Below are 17,709 nucleotides of genomic sequence, written 5' to 3' on the forward strand. Positions count from 1 at the left end.
TCTTCAAATATTCCTTTTCTCTAATGACTTATTTCTTTTAGTTTTTTAAATTCTAATTTATATTTTTTTCACGACCTACATTATTTTTTTAATTTCTGTTAACTCAGCTCGAAGTCTCAAGTACAATTTTGATCTCTTTAAGGGTATGCGTCTCTCACATGCTTTCATTTTTTATAGGGATGATAGCTATTTTTACCATAATAACTTTATAGTAGAATCTACTATGATCTTTTCTATGAAATGAGTTCCTGTTCTTTGAGGAGAGAAAAGAAAGTCAGAATCGGTTTTTTTTTTTCAAGTCTGTTTTCTTTCTGTTGTTCAAATTGGATCATTTCTATTATTCCATCTTTAAGTTTACTGATTCTTTGTCATATTCTGATGTTGAGACTATCTAATGAACTTTTTATTTTGGTTATTGTATTTTCAGTTCTAAAATTCCATTTGGTTTTCTTTATATCTTCTATTTATTCGCTATACTTTCTATTTCTTTTTTTTCTCTTTGGATCTTATTTAAATCTGTTTTAGCAAGCTCCTTCTGCTACTGCATTGGAGGGATATGAAGGTGCGTCTTTGTTCCTGCCAGGTAGGAGTAGAAGTCCCAGTTCACAAATCAGCCCCTACTGACATGTTGGGGAGGGAGGAGTGCCTTGCTCCTGCTAGGCAGAGATAAGAGTTCAGGCTCCTCACTCAACCCCCTGACTGGAAGCCCAGGTGACTTCCACTGATACCATGGGCGGAGGCCTTGTTAATGCTAGAAGGTGTTTAAAAATCCCAGCCTCCCGGTTATCCTCTTCTGCTACCTCCTGAGCAGGGAGGGACAGGGCCCTTCCTTATGCTGGTTGTGTTGAAGTCCAGGCTTACCTCTTGGCCATTGCTGGTGGGGGTACAGATGAGGGGGGGAGGGGGTGCATATTTATTCTTTGGTATTTGGTTGGGAAAAAGCAGTTATTGCTTAACCATTTTCTGTTTTGCTAAGCTGCCTCTCTTAGGTTTTGCTAAGCTGCTACTCTCTTGGTCCTTTGATTAGAAAGAACAGGCTTCATATGGGCCATTTTTGTTTGCAGCCATTGGTGTTTCTGGGTTGCAGGTTTTCAGCACCTAGTCTAGGTGATATGAGTCATAAAGAAAGCTCAGGGAACTCACTACTATGCCATTCATTCTTTAGGTCCCAAGGGCCCTATCTGGTTTAGCTTCTTCTCTTTACCTTTTAGAATCTGCTTGCTTATGTTTATTTGACATATAATACTTAGGATTTTTAGGTGTATATAGTGAAAGGCATATAAAAATGGTCTAGTTCAGCTTATCCAGAACTGGAATTTGCAGAATAGATTATTTATATTTAGCTTTTCCAAATATCTCTACCGCTTCCCCACATAACCTCACCTACCATCAACATCCCATATAAGGGTGGTACATTTCTTATAACCTATGAACCAGAATTCACACATCATTGTCAGCCAAGTCCAGTTTATATTAGGGTTCATTCTTTGTATTGTATGTGGGTTTCGACAAATGTATAATGACATATGTATGATCACATATATGTATAGATAATATATTCACCATTATCGTGTCATACTGAATAGTTTCACTGGCCTAAAAACCTACTGTGTTTACTTCTTCATCCCTCCTTCCCACTACCCCCTGGCAACCATGGATTTTTTCACTCTCTTCATAGTTTTACCTTTTTGAGAATGCCATATTGTTGAAATCATATAGTATGTAGCCTTTTCAGATTGACTTCTTTCACTTAGTAATATGCATTTAAGTTTTTTCTGTGTTTTCTTGGAATTGAACCTAAATAGCTCATTTCTTTTAATCACTGAATAATATTCTGTTGTTTGGGCGTACCACAGTTTATATATCCATTTACCTACTTAAGGATATCTTGTTGCTTCCAAGTTTTGACAGTTATGAATAAAGCAGCAAACATCCATGTGCAAGTTTTTGTGTGGACATAAGTTTTCAACTTCTTGAGTAAATACCAAGGTGTGTGATTGCTGGGTCAAATGGTAAGAGTATGTTTAGTTTTGTGAGAAACTGCCAAACTGACTTCCAAAGTGGCTGTACCATTTTGTACTCCGACCAGTAAAGAGTGAGAGTTCCTGCTGTTCTGCATCCTCACTGGCAGTGGGCGTTGTTAGTGTTCTGGATTTGGGGCATTCTGTTGCGTGTGTAGTTGTATCTTATTGTTGCTTTAATTTGCATTTCCCTGATAATATATGATGTGAAGCATCTTTTCATATGCTTATTTGCCATCTCTTTATCTTTTTTTTGGTGAGATGTTTGTTCACATCTTTTGCCCACTTTTTAAAATCAAGTTGTTCATTTTCTTATTTTATAGTTTTAGGGTTCTTTGCATATTTTGGATATGTCCTTTATCAGCTATGTCTTTTGCAAGTATTTTCTACCACTCTGTGGCTTGTCTTCTCATGCTCTTGATAGTGCCTTTCACAAAGCAGACATTTTTAATTTTAATGAAGTCGAACTTATCAATTTTTTCTTTCATGGAGGGTACCTTTGGTATTATAGCCCCACTTTTATTTGTACCATCTCTTTCCTTTATTCTTATTGATCCTGACCTCTTCAGTTTGGATTATACTTCCAGCAGTTTCAGTGTGAGCTTTTGCTCTGCAAAAGAGCTTTGTTGGTTGGTTTTAAGTGTTCATAGGGCCCTGACTATTCCAACGCTTTCAATTTTGTTGCAGCCCCCTCAGTTTGACTTTCCAAAGCATACTCCTTGTGGTTTTTAAGTTATTTAACAAACCCATCAGACTTCTGGTTGCTTTCCCCCTCCTGCCTTGTTTTCTCACACCACAGATGCTGATAATGTGTGAGTCTTATAACTGTCAGTAGTTTGTATCTGCCTGCTCCAGTTTTGGTGTTCATGTGCATCGCTTAGCACTTAGTTTTGTTATAGATGTTGTATGTCAGGTTTTGCCTTTACTATTTAGGTTGCTCTACCTATACTTATGGGGAAATCAGGAGATTCTAAAACTATACCATTTCTGCTGTCTTCCCAGAATCTCTTGCTATTTTACATTACATTCTCCCACATAACATTCTCAAAGCTGGAATACTGGGCTCATGTCACCTTGTTTTCATTCATATTGAACTATTCTCTATGAAGAATATAAGATGTTTGCTTTCACAGAGAGACTGTGATGGGCTTATTTTAACACACACACGCGTGCACACACACACACACGAGGCCTCCAAGTCAATATACTTAGATTTGTGTTCTTGCCTTATCACTTACTCTCAGGAGTTGAATTATGTTCCCCAAAAAGCACATGTTAAAGCTCTAACCTCAGAACGTAATTGTATTTGGAGTTAGGGTCTTCGAAAAGGCATTTATGTTAAAACAGGTCATTAGGGTAGGCCCTAATGCAATCTCACTGGTGTTCTTATAAAAAGGGGAAATTTGAACACACAAAGAGTTACTAGGGATGCACAGAGCAAAGACCATTTGAAGACAGAGCAAGAAGGCAGCCATCTGCAAACGGAGAGGCCTCAAGAGAAACCAACCCTGCGAACACATTGATCTTGGACTTCCGGCCTGCAAAACTGTGAGAAAATTAATTTCTGGTGTTTAAGCCACCCAGTTTGTGGTATTTTCCAATAGCCGTCCTAGCAAACTAATACATTTAATGTCTTTGCAAATGTGGAAATCACTCTGAGATTTGTACCTTTTACTGAGGGCTTTTCTAGGGATCAGATGTATATGTGTATATATTATTATGTATTTTGTATTTGACTTCTATGTAGTAATTAGAATGGGCATGAAGAAGAACTAAATAGTTAGATAAAAATATATATTTTAATTAATTAATTTATGTTTAGATGAGGCAACCCTCGATTGACCTCACAGATTGCAAGGACCTTGTCAGTTTATAATCTCTTATTTTTTTATTTTTATGCCTACAGCACCTGGTCTTCCTAAATGGTCTCCCATCCAAGTACTAACCAGGCCCGACCCTGCTTAGCTTCCGGGATCAGATGGGATCAGGCTTGTTCAGGGTAGCATGGCCATAGACAAGAGCAAATACTGTAAAAGGCATGACTATGAACACTGATTTGATCAGGTTACTTATGAAGGTATTTGTAGTCCCTTGTCATTTTTCATATCTAAAATTAACATTTTGAAAGTAGAAAGTTTGTATTTTCTAATGGAAATTCTGAAGGTTCAATAACCTAATTCATGAAATGTATATGTTTCTTGTCACTATATCTGATATATTATGTTAGAAATTTGATTAGGAATTTCCTTTGCAGTTTTGTGCTTGTAACTGAGGGTTAGGATTTGAAATACAAATGAAACTCCAGTCCCTAAATTATCTCTGATCTATGATTGGTATCATTAAAATGCCTGGAAAATATAGCTGTAACTACCTTCTTCCTTATTGGAAACATGATAACAAGATAAATTGCAATAGTAAAATATAAAGCTAGAATTAACCTACTAAAACAGTCAAGCATCATTTCTTAATTAAGCAATGTATAGATGTTGAAGTTTTATGTGGAAAGACCAGCTAACTGGCTGCAGAGACACATAGCAGTGTAGCATTATCTGGGTCAATTATCCTTAGGCCATGCCCTTACACCTAGCTTTGAAGGCTCAGAAACTCAATCTTATCAACATCTCAGAGTTATTCTTTCTCAGATGTGTTGACCCTCTCTAATAAACCTAAAGAGAGACTGATGCAGAATCTAGAAATGCCTATTTCATCTTTATATAATGTACAGAATCTAGAAATGTCTGTTTTTATAAAATTAAGACAAGTAATAGTTAAGAGAATAGCACTTTGTCTATCGGCAAGTTCTATAGAATATCAAATTATAGTAGTTACATTTACATCCATATTGTGAGATAGCACACACTTATATTCTTGTAAAAATACATGTGCAGCCTCTTGCCTTCGGATTGTCTCTCTGTGCTTGGGGGTAGGGATAACTGCAGGTACTAGGAAGAGAAAAGCTATCTCCACAATGTTTAAGCCTCCTTGATTTTTTTAAATTGCAGATAACGTTGTATTCAGCTAGAAAGAGCATAGAAATTAAAAGTAAAAAATAATAGTGCATATATCATTTAGTATAGGAAGATATATTTTCAAGTAGAAACTAGGCTCTATTTAGGGTAACTACCTTGGGCATATTTATACAGACATACAGCTCTCATGAATATGAAAATTAATTCATAGAAAATATATTTACATTGTAATGTACTGCAGGAAAACAGTTTAATAATAAAATATTATTAAGTTAACAAACTAATCCAGTGATAATAGTATATAAATTTATAAATTGAGATTTCTACTAGATCTTTTCAGTATCATAACATATTACATAGTCACTTTTTATTTGCGTTGTTTTGCCTATGGATTAATATACTTATAATGTAGTATGTGTGTATGGAAAATTTCCCCTTCCCAACAGCTTCTGCACAGCCCAGAGATTTTTTTGACAAATACAACATTTAGTGATGATTTTAACTCATCCATTGTGTTTCCCTCAGATTAGGAATGAGGACAAAGTAAAATTTGCTCTCCTCTTAAACATCCAAACCACAGTGTGAAAGTAACAATCATGTACTTCTCATTGGGTATAAATAATTACATGCTTAAGCTTCACCTTCTATTGATGGCAACAACTATCATGTTAAAGATAATTTCCACTGGTTAATAAATGTGTAAGACATCAGTTTCTTCATGGTATATTTGTACTTCCTTTCAAGTTGCTACTTGTCATGCCCAAATGTTCCCTTCCCCCACAATGGGATTCTAGTATCTGGTATTTATTTGATTTTGTCGTCTTTGTACATTTAACCTCCCACCACCCACAGATTCCAAAATTGATGATACACTACCTTTTTAATCCTGATACCCTTCCTTTGGGTTGCCTACTCATACCCTCCCTCTCTACCTTTAAGCCCCAGACAATGCTTCAGAATTTCTCATCAATATGAAAGTGAAAAATTGGGAAGTAGAAGTAAGTGCACAATGTGCTATCATCATTGACAGTTTTGGAACTCAAATTGAGGTCAGAGTGAGGGCAAAATTGGACATCAGCTTTTTTCGATCACAGCAAGTCAGAGAAGATGATAGATGTAGCAGCTGGAGGGAAGTAATCATGTTTTCTACATCTATTGCCTCTGCTCCGCTTTTCCTACAGTTAGGTACATTCCATTTGGCCAAGATATACAGACTAAGAGTCACAATTTCTTTGCACCACCTGAAGAAATACAAAAGTGCACCAGTTATTTAAACATTTGACAATACTTTTCATAATTCATCTTTAAGTCAACATGCAACATTTTCTATAATATAACATGTTTTAAATAATGAACAGAAGCTTCGTTCTTTTATTGTCATCTAAGTCTTTTGGGGAGTCATCACTATTTTTATTTATATTTTATAGAGTGATTTAAACTGAATACTCTTGGACCCAATAAGTTTGATGTAAAAGTAGTTAGAATTTGCATGAGAAATAAAGCAACTCATTTTACACATAATAACTGCAAAATATTTCTTTCTTTCATGTCCTAAGTGTTAGAAATCCCGAGACTGTTTGACACTAATGGAGTAGGTGATACTTATAGTTTGATATTACCTGGTAATAATCTTTTTAAAATTATTGTGAGGTGCAAATCAGTAGTATTAACATGAGCCCCTTATATTTTACAAAATGTTTAAACAAATATAATGTAATAATCTTTTTTTAAAAATAGCTATTAATCAGTTTGAAGGACTCGTTTCTTGATTTTTGTTACGTTGGGGGGTGGTCTTCATTGCAGTTGCCACTGTTCTTAGTTGTTATCTGCCTATTGAAGTCTTCTTTTGAGTGGTTTCCTTCAGAAATGTAGATATCCAACTTAGATTTAAAAGATAAAGTCCATTTGAGTTTTACTCTTAAGCTCAGCCCTGTAAGGGTTGCCAAATTGTGACATGAACATGATAATAACCAGATAGTCTTCTTCATTTAGGTCCAGACTCTCTACTTGGCTTTTCATTATCATTTCCAATTCTTCCAAAGTATTAGGCTTCTTTGGGTTCCAGACAGTCTGACTGAATTTTTAATCCTCTATCTCTTCCTCTTCCATGATCTAGGGTTGCCAGGTAGCTTTCCACCTCCCTTTCCCTTAACTCAGAGAGGACCAAGAGCCACTGGACTCTGCTCAGCATCCAGGGAGGATCCAGACAGCTGTTCCATTCTCACTCTCCACCATCCCTGGTGACTGGTGCATCTAAATCACCATCTCCTGACAGCTCTCAGGACATCAACTTGAGATGTCAACTACCTGGGATCAGATTTTTTACATTAATAATCTAACCATGAACTATTTTCATTAGTTTACACTGTGTTATTAATTTATGATCTGTAAAAACTTTTTTTATAGTTGGCTACCTTAGATACATTTCTATATTTATGACTTCATAAATTTAATATCAGTTGATAATTTTGTAGAATATCAACAATCTATAGATTTCAAATCCAAACAATTTATAGATTTTGTCCTTTTGTCATTTCAGATTTTTTACAGCAGGATTTGTATGCTTCCTTTAGGTTTAAAGTTATCTCATTTATCTAGTTTTGAAATAATTATCTAAACATTGCAAAAATACTGTTTTTAATATCATTCTTTCTACTTTTCAGTTGTACCAATTATCTTGCCTGTATATGCATTGTTTGCTAAGATTGCCAAAGTATCATAAACTGGGTGGCTTAAAAATAACAAAAATCTGTTTTCTCACAATTCTGAGGGCTAAGAATCTAAGGTCAAGGTTTCCGCAAGGTCGATTTCTTCTGAGTCTCTGTCTTTGCCTTGTATATAGTCTCTCTGTGTCTTCACATGGTCTTTCCTTTGTGCATGCCTAATCTTCTCTTTGTGTAAGGAGATTGGTCATATTGGATTGGATTAGGATCCACCTTTTAGTTACTTCCCTAAAGACCCTATCTCCAAACACATTCTGAAGTACTGGGGGTTAGGACTTTATCATATAAATAATGATGAGGGTGGGGGTGTAACACAATTCAGGCCATAATGCTAACACTTTGCAGTATTTTACTTTGTCAAAAGCAAAAAATGTGTGAAACAAGTGTTTGTGTGAACTTTGTCATAGCCCAGCGAGGAACTACATCTACAGTGTGGCCTAGTTACTTGTTTGAGGTCTCTTGTCTAGTAGAAGGCAGAATTAGAGCCTGGGTCTCCTGATTTGGACCTCACTGTCTTTTTACTCTGTATTGCTACAAACTAAAGTTGAACTTGACAGTTTAAGAGATTTTTGAATGTTTGGGTATATTAGATATGCATATTTTGGGTCACGATCTATAAAATTTAGTCAGGTTTCTATTACACATTACTTAGTAACAACTTCCTGACCATATTTACTGCCTTCCCTTCCTGCTTTATTCTCTAATGAGTAGGACAGAGTCTAGAAAGATTGGTAAAATAATTAAAACTTAATTTCCAAATGGAAAAATAAAGCATATCAAGGAATTTCTAGAGGCTTATGTCATAAAAAACACACCCCTAAAGATTTATTTTTAGTAAAGGATAAATGTTATTTCCAGCACTGAGAATTTTTAGCAGTTTGGTCACCTGCCAAGGGAGCTGATAGGGGGAAAAAGGGACTCTATAGGACTGCCGAGCTCTAGTTCTGCTTTAACCACAGTCATTATAATCTCTAGTGTTATCTCTGCCTGAACTACCAACACTCCTTTGGCAGCCCTGACTCAAGAAATACCGGCTCTGTCAATGGTTTAACATTTTAGTAATTAATCATTCTGGTTGGTTAAAGTTGATTCAACCCTGCCATGAATCTGATGAATCATTGTTCTCTTATTGTTCTTATTAGCTGTACCTAAATGTCTCTTATAGACCATGGAGATCACTCTTTTGTCTTTTAATTCTTTCTCCTTATATCTTACATGTATCTTAAGTATGTGACTATTTCAAAGCTTTCTATATCTGCAAAGGTACAACTGGTGACTTGTATCAAATGAATATCTTACTTTTAAAAGATACAAGTATGAACATGTTTAAGTTTTATGAATAAGCTATTAAAATTCAAAGAAGAAAGTTTGGTATATACATGATTGTGACAGATGTGTTGAGGTCTGCCTTTTTTGAAGCATCAAAATAATTAAAAATGTTTTCTTTTGAAAGTTGGCCAGGGATACTTTGCCCTGATCCTTTTAAAGGGAAATATGTGACCTATGACCTGGATGGAAATGTTGAACAGTATCACATAGAATTCCTGGGTGATCCCCATTCAAGATCATGGATAAATGCAACATTTGTTGAATATTATAGTATCACATTAAAGGTAGGTACAGTAACTTCAAACATTTATTCTTCTTGTATTTGTTTTTAATTGTGGCCATTTTTGTCTCAAATCCTAGAATATTTATATAAACAAAATAGTATATTCTCTTTGTTTAAACATAAATATTTGTATTTTTAAAGCAGTTTTTCAAAAGAAGTATGGATATAAAAATAGCCTTAGGGTATTTTAAATTTTTATTTTTCTAATGGTAATATAGTATAAATCAACTGAGGACTTCACATAATTACCTTTTGAAATAACTTTAAGATTATCATTTGGTAATTTTTTAATTCTCTTGAGAAGATTCTAAGTTGTAGCACCAGCTCACAGGGAAAATTAATGATAGAATTCAACCAGATTTTCAAATTTCAAACAGAATATTTTATTATACTAACTCCTTCAGTATCTTTTTGACTCTTTTCAAACTTGTAAATCACACAATACAATTAATGAATGGACTGGACTCTCAGTTGATGAAAATAGGCAAACTGGACCCATTTCCATGAGTCTGGTTTAATCATCAGCATTAATTCAGTTATCTGTGTCTATAGTCTAATAGCAAAGCATGCTTTCATTAGAAATCTGATTGAAAAGTAAATGTCAGTAATGTGGATTCATTTTACTCAATCTGGATGGTTTCTACTTTACAGTGAGATGTATATATTCAAATATGCATGTAAGTATGGACATTTAAGGTGTGCCATTTAATCTACAGTATAAGTAAATCTATAGAAATTCAAGATACTTTAACATGGGTTTTTTACTCTATCTTTGGCATAAACAATCTTTATCCCATTCAGCTTGAAAGCAGCTAGAAGAGAAGGCTGTTTTAGTAAAAATATTTACGTTTGGAATAACATCACTTGTATTCACTTCATGGTAGTTGCAAACCAGTCGTTTGACTGTGAATCACCTTCTCTGCTGTGGCATTTTGGATGTGTTCCTAGACACTTCTGGCAACCACAAAAGACAGAAAGGAATGTTCTCTCTTCTATTCCCCTCTCCCCTTTTCTAAAGGATGGGGAAACCTTCTATCTTCTCATGAAGCAGACCTTAGAATCTGAGATATTTGACAATGTAGTAAAGAGCGAGGCATTCTTGAGAAATTATATTTAAATATAAGTAAAAAATCAGTGTATTTTAAAATTGTCTGAACTAGTATTACTTGCAGATTTGAGTTCTGTCAGGATTAGCTGGAGTAGTCTGGTATCAGCATACTGTTAGTGCCTGGGATAAGGAATAAATCTGATGCAAAACAAAGCCAAACTCAAGAATCAGAGGCCATAAGTTTTTAACCTTCTGAAAGCATTAAAACAAACTTAAAAATTCTTACAAAGACCAGGAATTCAGGACTGCTTTAATTAAGCAGGCCCCTAATGAAAGGATGAAATCAGAAAAAAATAAAAGTATGTGTGTTTCTCCTCTTCCTTCCCCGACTCTCCCAACTAGCCAGGTGCTCTGGGTGGATAACTCAGTGGGTACCCACAGGCTCTGGGACAGGCTCTCTCTTCTACTGTCATTCAGGGTACTTACATACAGGCTCTGTTCTTGTCCCTTATGCTTTCCTTCTTGTCTGTGTGTTTTTCTTTGCTTATTCTTTTGACGCTGGTCTAACAGAGGTGCCTTTCTCTGGGGGTCTCATAATTCAACGCTGAAACTTTAGTTTCCTTTTACCTCAGTTTAGCTGGCACACATAAGACTATCCTGCTGTGCTCTGATTCCCCACTCTGGGCTCTCTAAGGACATGCCAGGGAAGGGAGACTAACAGATGATTGAATCCTCCTTGCCCCAATCTACTTAAGAAACAGAAAGCAAGGAGCTTGACAACCATGGTAGAAAAATGATCAAAAATGATACATATGAGAAATTGAATTGAAAATGAATAATTCCAAACTATGTATTGTATAGGGTACCTGAGATTTCCTGGTGCTTGCAGATGGAAATAATATTGATTCTAACCTATAGTTTTATTACCTAGATTTCCAGAAATTTAGTTTTCTATGATCCTCTCTGCACTGGAGTTCCTACATCCTCAAATGCTGTCTCTACACTGTACCACATTGGTCCAGATATTAAATTCACACCCCTGCCTTCATAAAAAGTCACTTACACAAAAAATAATATATAATAGACAATGTAGACTTTCTTAAAGTTTTTTTTCTAGAAGTAGAGAAGGAATGCAGAGTGCACAAATTGTCTGATTTTTTAAAATTAGGCAAAGAATGATAATCTTATGTCACTTACTGGCTTAAACTGACTAAATCTTACTTCATACGTTATTTCAACATCATTTTCTCCTAATTTGTATAAGCTTGGTTTAACAAGTTACTAAATAATATTTCAGAGTTTTCACTGAATATGCTCTCTATATGTTTTGCAGTGTTTGTTAAGGCGGGAGATAAATAAGCTCTACTAGAAAGATATTCTATGCACTTATAAGAAAACAAAATATTTTTTAGTTATAGGTTATAAAAATTTTAACTGTTCTCCTTTAGTTCATGCCTATCTAGGGTTTTTTTTTGTTGTTTTTTTTATTTTTTGGGTTTTTTTTTCCGAGTAGTCAGTTCCCCCTGGCTGATATGTTTATAAGACCACTGACTTATTTTATTGTTGAAAGCACAACAGAACTCTGTTCAAAATTTTAACTGTTCTCCTTTAGTTCATGCCTATCTAGGGTTTTTTTTTTGTTGTTTTTTTTATTTTTTGGGTTTTTTTTTCCGAGTAGTCAGTTCCCCCTGGCTGATATGTTTATAAGACCACTGACTTATTTTATTGTTGAAAGCACAACAGAACTCTGTTCATATAGATGATGGGGTTTTCTCCAATAAGTAAAACTACTCATAGATACACTGGCATATATACTTTAGAAAAAAGTCGAAGGCATTATTTAGATTGCATATTTGTAATTTACATTGGTTTACTCATACATTTTTTCATTTACTATAAAATCAGTAGCTGTAAAGAAAGCTGAAGTTCCCCCCTCTTTTTAAAGAATCCTGGATTCTCATAAAAGTTGTATTTAAAATATATATTATTCTGTTAATTAGAGAAAATAGACATGAACATGTGCTAGATGGCTATTTTTTTAAGTGTAAATGCATGGAATACAATTCTTTCCCCATCGGCACAAATGTTTCTTTTGTATTTAGTAGGTATATGTCTGCAGAACTCATGACTTGCAAGTTTATTTTTTACCTTGCTAGACTACTTCATGACTTAATTTAGCATTCCTTAAGCCTGGATGTGCATTAGAGAGCTTTACAAAACAGTAACAACAAAAACATAGCAATGCCTGGGCTTCACTCTACTGGATCAGTTACTTCAAAATCTCTTAGAATAGGGCCAGGCCTCAGCATTTTTAAGTTTCTCAGGTGCATCTAATATGTAGCCCAGAGAGAGAAAAGAGAGAGAACTGCTGACTAAGTTTTCTCAACTTGAAGCATCAGAGTTTTACTGGTTTTATCTCTATTAGTATAGTAATATAACTTTGGTTACACCCACTGTTTCCTGTTACTTCTAATTCTTTTGTTAATCTTTTACTTTCATTTACCTGGAAATTATACTTACTGCCAGAGGTTGACATGTCTAACCCAATAGTAATCAGTTTCATTGAACACAGCTTTAAGGTCATGTTTGTCTTCTCGCAAGGTACATAATTTATAGATTTGCTGATAAAGCTGATAATTTGAACTTAACTATTATAGTTGAAGTTGATTATCTGTCTTATAGGTTATATAGAGTCATTATAGTTTTTCTTGGACATAAATAATGTACTCCAACCAATGATTTTTTTATCTACACTTTTGTAGTTATTTATATCACCGAAAAATGTAGGTTATTCACTCCTAATGCTATGATACTCCTAGGGTAAAATTTAGATTTTTTTGGTCCATGATATGAATGGATTTTTTTTTAGCTATATATTTTAGTAGTCTGCATTACTACTGTATGTAGGATATACCTGTATATATGCAACCATTTCTTTGGGTATCAGATGTCCTTTGGATATTTACCCATTGTATTTTGGAATTCTTGTATTTTTCAGGAAGATGAAAAGGGAAGAGTCTATATTGCTAAATTTGAGCTCTGCAACTCCTAGAATTCTGCTTCCTAATTGGCATAGTCATTAAAACTATTCACCAAAATTGTCCAAGTCTCTGCCTTCCTGTTACAAAGTAGAATTGCACATTTGATACTCTTGTGGTGGGGTGGGACCAGTGAATTGTGAGTGAAGGTGATGAATGTCACCTCTTTGAGCATGTAACTGCATCTAGAGCAACATCCTCAAGAGTTCTTTTTTCTCCCTGTAGCACCATGATATTTAAAATATTGGTTTGCTACGCTCTCAGCCCAGATCCCTGAGTGACCACTCTTAGCAAAGGCTTTCCTCCCCAATTCCCAACCAAAAACTAACAGATATGCAATGTGAAGAAGCTATAGGCCTTATGTTAAGCCCCTGGGATTATTCTAACATATTCTAATGATAACACAGAAGGTGTCACAATTCTCTGTAACCTGTATTGTTAGAAGGGCCATTCCTAAAATTTCAGCACTCTTCAGAATATGGCTAAATGACTGAAATCACATTACTCTTATTTCTCTAGTATGTAAATAAAAATAACACAATTTGTTATCTTATGGTAATTTATCAAATGTTTATTTCTTTTCTGTATAATGATAAATTTATGAATAGAATTTGCCAACTGATCCCTCATACACTGAATATAAATTTGGTCTAGTAAATATCCTGCAACAATGAGCTCTGGTGTCAGCATGCACTATGACGCCTCTAATAACTAGCCCACAAATAGCAGCCATATACTGAGTCTTTGTCACAGGCCAAGGATTGGGTAAATCCTTTTCATGTAATATTTAAAGTTTCACAGCAACCCCATAAAGGAAGCCGTGATTTGACATGTAGAAGAAACTGAGATTCAGTCTATTTATCTAGCCCAAGGTCAGTCATCTACTGAGTGATGGGACAATGATTAGATCGAGATATCTAACTTTAGTCCAAATTCTTTTCTCTTTCTATACCATGCCAATTTATATACACATAAGCAGTTGTCTAATTTATTGTTGAATATTTTCCCACACTTGTACCTACAAAATAAGGAAAATTTTCACCTTTCAATTCTGATATACATGTTGAGTGACGACAGTCTTTGGTAGACTTGCTCTTTATTTGCAACTTGATGTTCTCCTCTGGAGAACTGGTGACCAAGCAAAACTCTTGAGTTTTTCCAATTACATTTTCAGTAGTCATTTTGACAAGTGCATCTGGATTAACATCTATTTGAGCAAATGTTTTGCTTCTAATATTCATTAGAATACAAATTTTAAGAATGTAGTCTATAATAAGGACTAACAAATTAGTTTGTAAACTACATTATCAGGCAGTGTTTTGCTTAAACTGGATTCAGGATTCAAAGATATTCTTGCACCATGTTTCTCCTGCCAAACTCTCAGTAAATTTTTATCATACAGATTTCATATTTGATATAAAATTTGCTATAATTTTGATATTATTAGTTTAAGACTTTTTGTTTGTTTGCTTCCTTTAGTTTTTGGCCTGGGGAAAGGTTAAGATAATTAGAATAAGGGAATTTCTATGACTGTGACCTATTTGTGAATAATCTGCCAAAGGATACTTTTTTTAGTAATGTATATTAGGAAAAGAAAGAAGTTGTCATAGTGGTTAAAAAGGCAATCCCTGGAGCCAGATTCTTTTGAATTTGATGGTTGGCTATGCTATTTACTAGACGTTTGACCTCAGGGGAATCACTTACCCTTTGCAAATTCCACATATGTCATCTTAAAATGGAGGCTGTAATAGTTTCTGCTTCATAAAGTTGTAGGGGTTAACTGAGATAATAAATGTAAAGCATTTAGCATATGGCTTGTCATATAGTAGGCTCTTAATAAACATTAGTTGATATTACTCATTAGAAATGCAGGTGAAATATACAGTTAAAGTGTTCATTTACTTTACCTAGAAACCTATAACTACAGAAGGAAGTACCAAAAATATATCAAGAAAAATAAGGTGAAGAATAGTATTTTTTCTTTTGACTAAGATCATATATGAAAGTGACATGATTTTAGTGGCTTATTATCAACCAACACAATTCTCCCAGAAATTGTGGGAAATAGAGCTAATTGATCCTTTTGTCCTTTGATTCTTCAGTGCATGACTGAAAGAGGCCATTGCTGCAGTGCTTTTCTAGTTTAAGGTGAACGGGAGTGCTAAGAACTTGAAAGCAGGAGATAGGTTAGAGCCTTTTTAATCTGACTCCTTGGTGAATGAATAATCCATAATATCAACAATGCCTCAAGAATACTTTTCATTTGTTCGATGGAATTTGGAAGGGGAATAGGAGATATTATCTTTCATGTTCTTTAGAACTGAATGAAAAGTTTCTTTCAATTCTGCTTTTTTGATTCACTCACATTTATATATGCTGACTTTGCTTCTCCAAATATGTTCTTGAATTCACCTCTGTCATCTCCCAACTTCATCTCTTAACAAATTTAGACAGCAGTGAACTTGTAGTGAAGTTAAACGTCCAAATCCAAATAAGATGACCAATTTAGCACAGTTTTTTAAGGATGCAAAGGTGACCACCTTTCACATCATTAAATGCATGAAAAATGTATAAAGTTTCAACTAGTTTTCCCGTATTGACTCTTCAGTAGAATAGCAATAATCTCTTCTATGAAATTCCAATATATAGCTTTCTCTGTTTTCTAGAAGTGTTTATTTTCTCCTAAACCAGTGTCAGATCATTGTTCTTAAGCCAAAATACTAGGCTCACTAAATTGCCTTCAGAGTCATACCCTGTATGAATAAGGCTGCCTTATAATTATTTTTTATACTGGGGTTCTTAAATAAATAAATAGATGTAGAGTTTTTTGGTACATTTTTCCATTAGGGAATGGTGACATCTAAAACTCATAATCATATAACTGAAAGTCTATAATTGATATATTAACCTCTTTTTCATTTCCTTTTTTTAATTCTCCCACCATTTTTGTTTTGTTTTGTTTTGTTTTAGTATCTTATGACCAAGGGCAAAGCTATGACTTAGGCAAAACCCATTATCTATAAACTCTAAACAATTCTGATTAAACTTTGAAAATAAATTTCAGAATTAACACTTCCTTATCATTTTGCTTATCTCACAGAATATATACTGATTCTCTGTCACATATTTTTAACTGTCCTCTTCTCCTAGATCTCCCACCTGCTCTTATGATTCTATTGTTAAACTGAATCTGAGCATCTCTCTGTAATAAATACAGCCATTGTTTTTCCATGAACACATATTCCATCAAAACAAGCAAATGTGGAGTAGAAAGTAGCAGCCAAGAGTGTTAACTTTCTTTTAGGTTCAAGTCTTAATATCCATTTGTACTGTTGCTTAAAATCCTTTAAGCCAATCCTGACTTTTTTAAAGGCTCCAAACAGATGAGCACATGCTTATCATCCTGGCTGATTTAAACCCCTTCTCCCAGTTCTATTTAATGCCCCCAGCTATAGCAGTCAGTCTGGCTAGGGTGGTGGGAGATAGCAGCACTTTAGATAAGCACTTTAGATAAGGCCTTAACAATTATCTATTGACTCAGTGCTCAATTGCTTCTTGCACTTTATTTTATCAATATATTACTAATACTTCACAATCATTTTACACAGTGATGTTTACAATTGCTTTCTTGCTATACATTTAATGATGTATTCAGTTTTGCAAACTAAAAATTCTACAACTCGAAATCAGAATATGTAAAATAGTTTAAGCTGTACAAAATAAGTAAATAAGATTTTAGGTTTCGATTCTTTTTTTTAAAAAATTGCAATAAAATGTATGTAACATAATTTGCCATTTTAACCATATATTCAGCAGTGATTTAAGTTTTTAACTACTGATTAATAATCCTAGAAAAAAATTTTCCTAAGCTATATGAATATGACTCAATATAGAAAATGCCAGATGGCAGTTTCCTATCATTTTTAACACAGTTTATTTCTTATGATATAGGCTATGAGCTCTTCATAACAGCATATTTGAAATTTGTGCAACAAAATTACCTACTTTAGTGAAATAATATTTTACAGGCATACCTCATTTTATTGCACTTTGCTTTACTATGATTTGAAGATATACTGGTGCCATTTTTCCAACATTTGTTCACTTTCTGTTTCTGTGTCACATTTTGGTCATTATTGCAATATTCCAAACTTTGTTATTGTTATTATATTTGTTATGGTGATCTGTGATCAGTGATCTTCAGTGTTACTAATGTAATTGTTTTAGGCTGCCATGAACCACACCGTATAAAGCTGTGAACCTAATTGATAAATGTATGTGTTCTGATTGCTCCACGG

General features: G+C 34.3%; 1 protein-coding gene and 1 pseudogene across 3 annotated transcripts in view; one reads left to right on the top strand and one right to left on the bottom strand.

The window, feature by feature from the left end:
- The window catches only part of ZCWPW2 (zinc finger CW-type and PWWP domain containing 2), a 108,893-nt gene that overhangs the window by 40,859 nt on the left and 50,325 nt on the right, over positions 1-17,709 (top strand). For all 3 annotated transcript variants that reach the window (XM_006905713.3, XM_025039106.1, XM_025039105.1), the window contains exon 3: positions 9,167-9,326. In XM_006905713.3, coding sequence (XP_006905775.1) covers positions 9,167-9,326 — 160 coding nt within the window. The remainder of the gene's footprint in view (positions 1-9,166; positions 9,327-17,709) is intronic.
- LOC112470309 lies at positions 3,919-4,037 on the bottom strand (annotated as a pseudogene).

Source organism: Pteropus alecto, unplaced genomic scaffold (assembly GCF_000325575.1).
Source record: "Pteropus alecto unplaced genomic scaffold, ASM32557v1 scaffold10, whole genome shotgun sequence".
Classification (NCBI taxonomy): domain Eukaryota; kingdom Metazoa; phylum Chordata; class Mammalia; order Chiroptera; family Pteropodidae; genus Pteropus; species Pteropus alecto.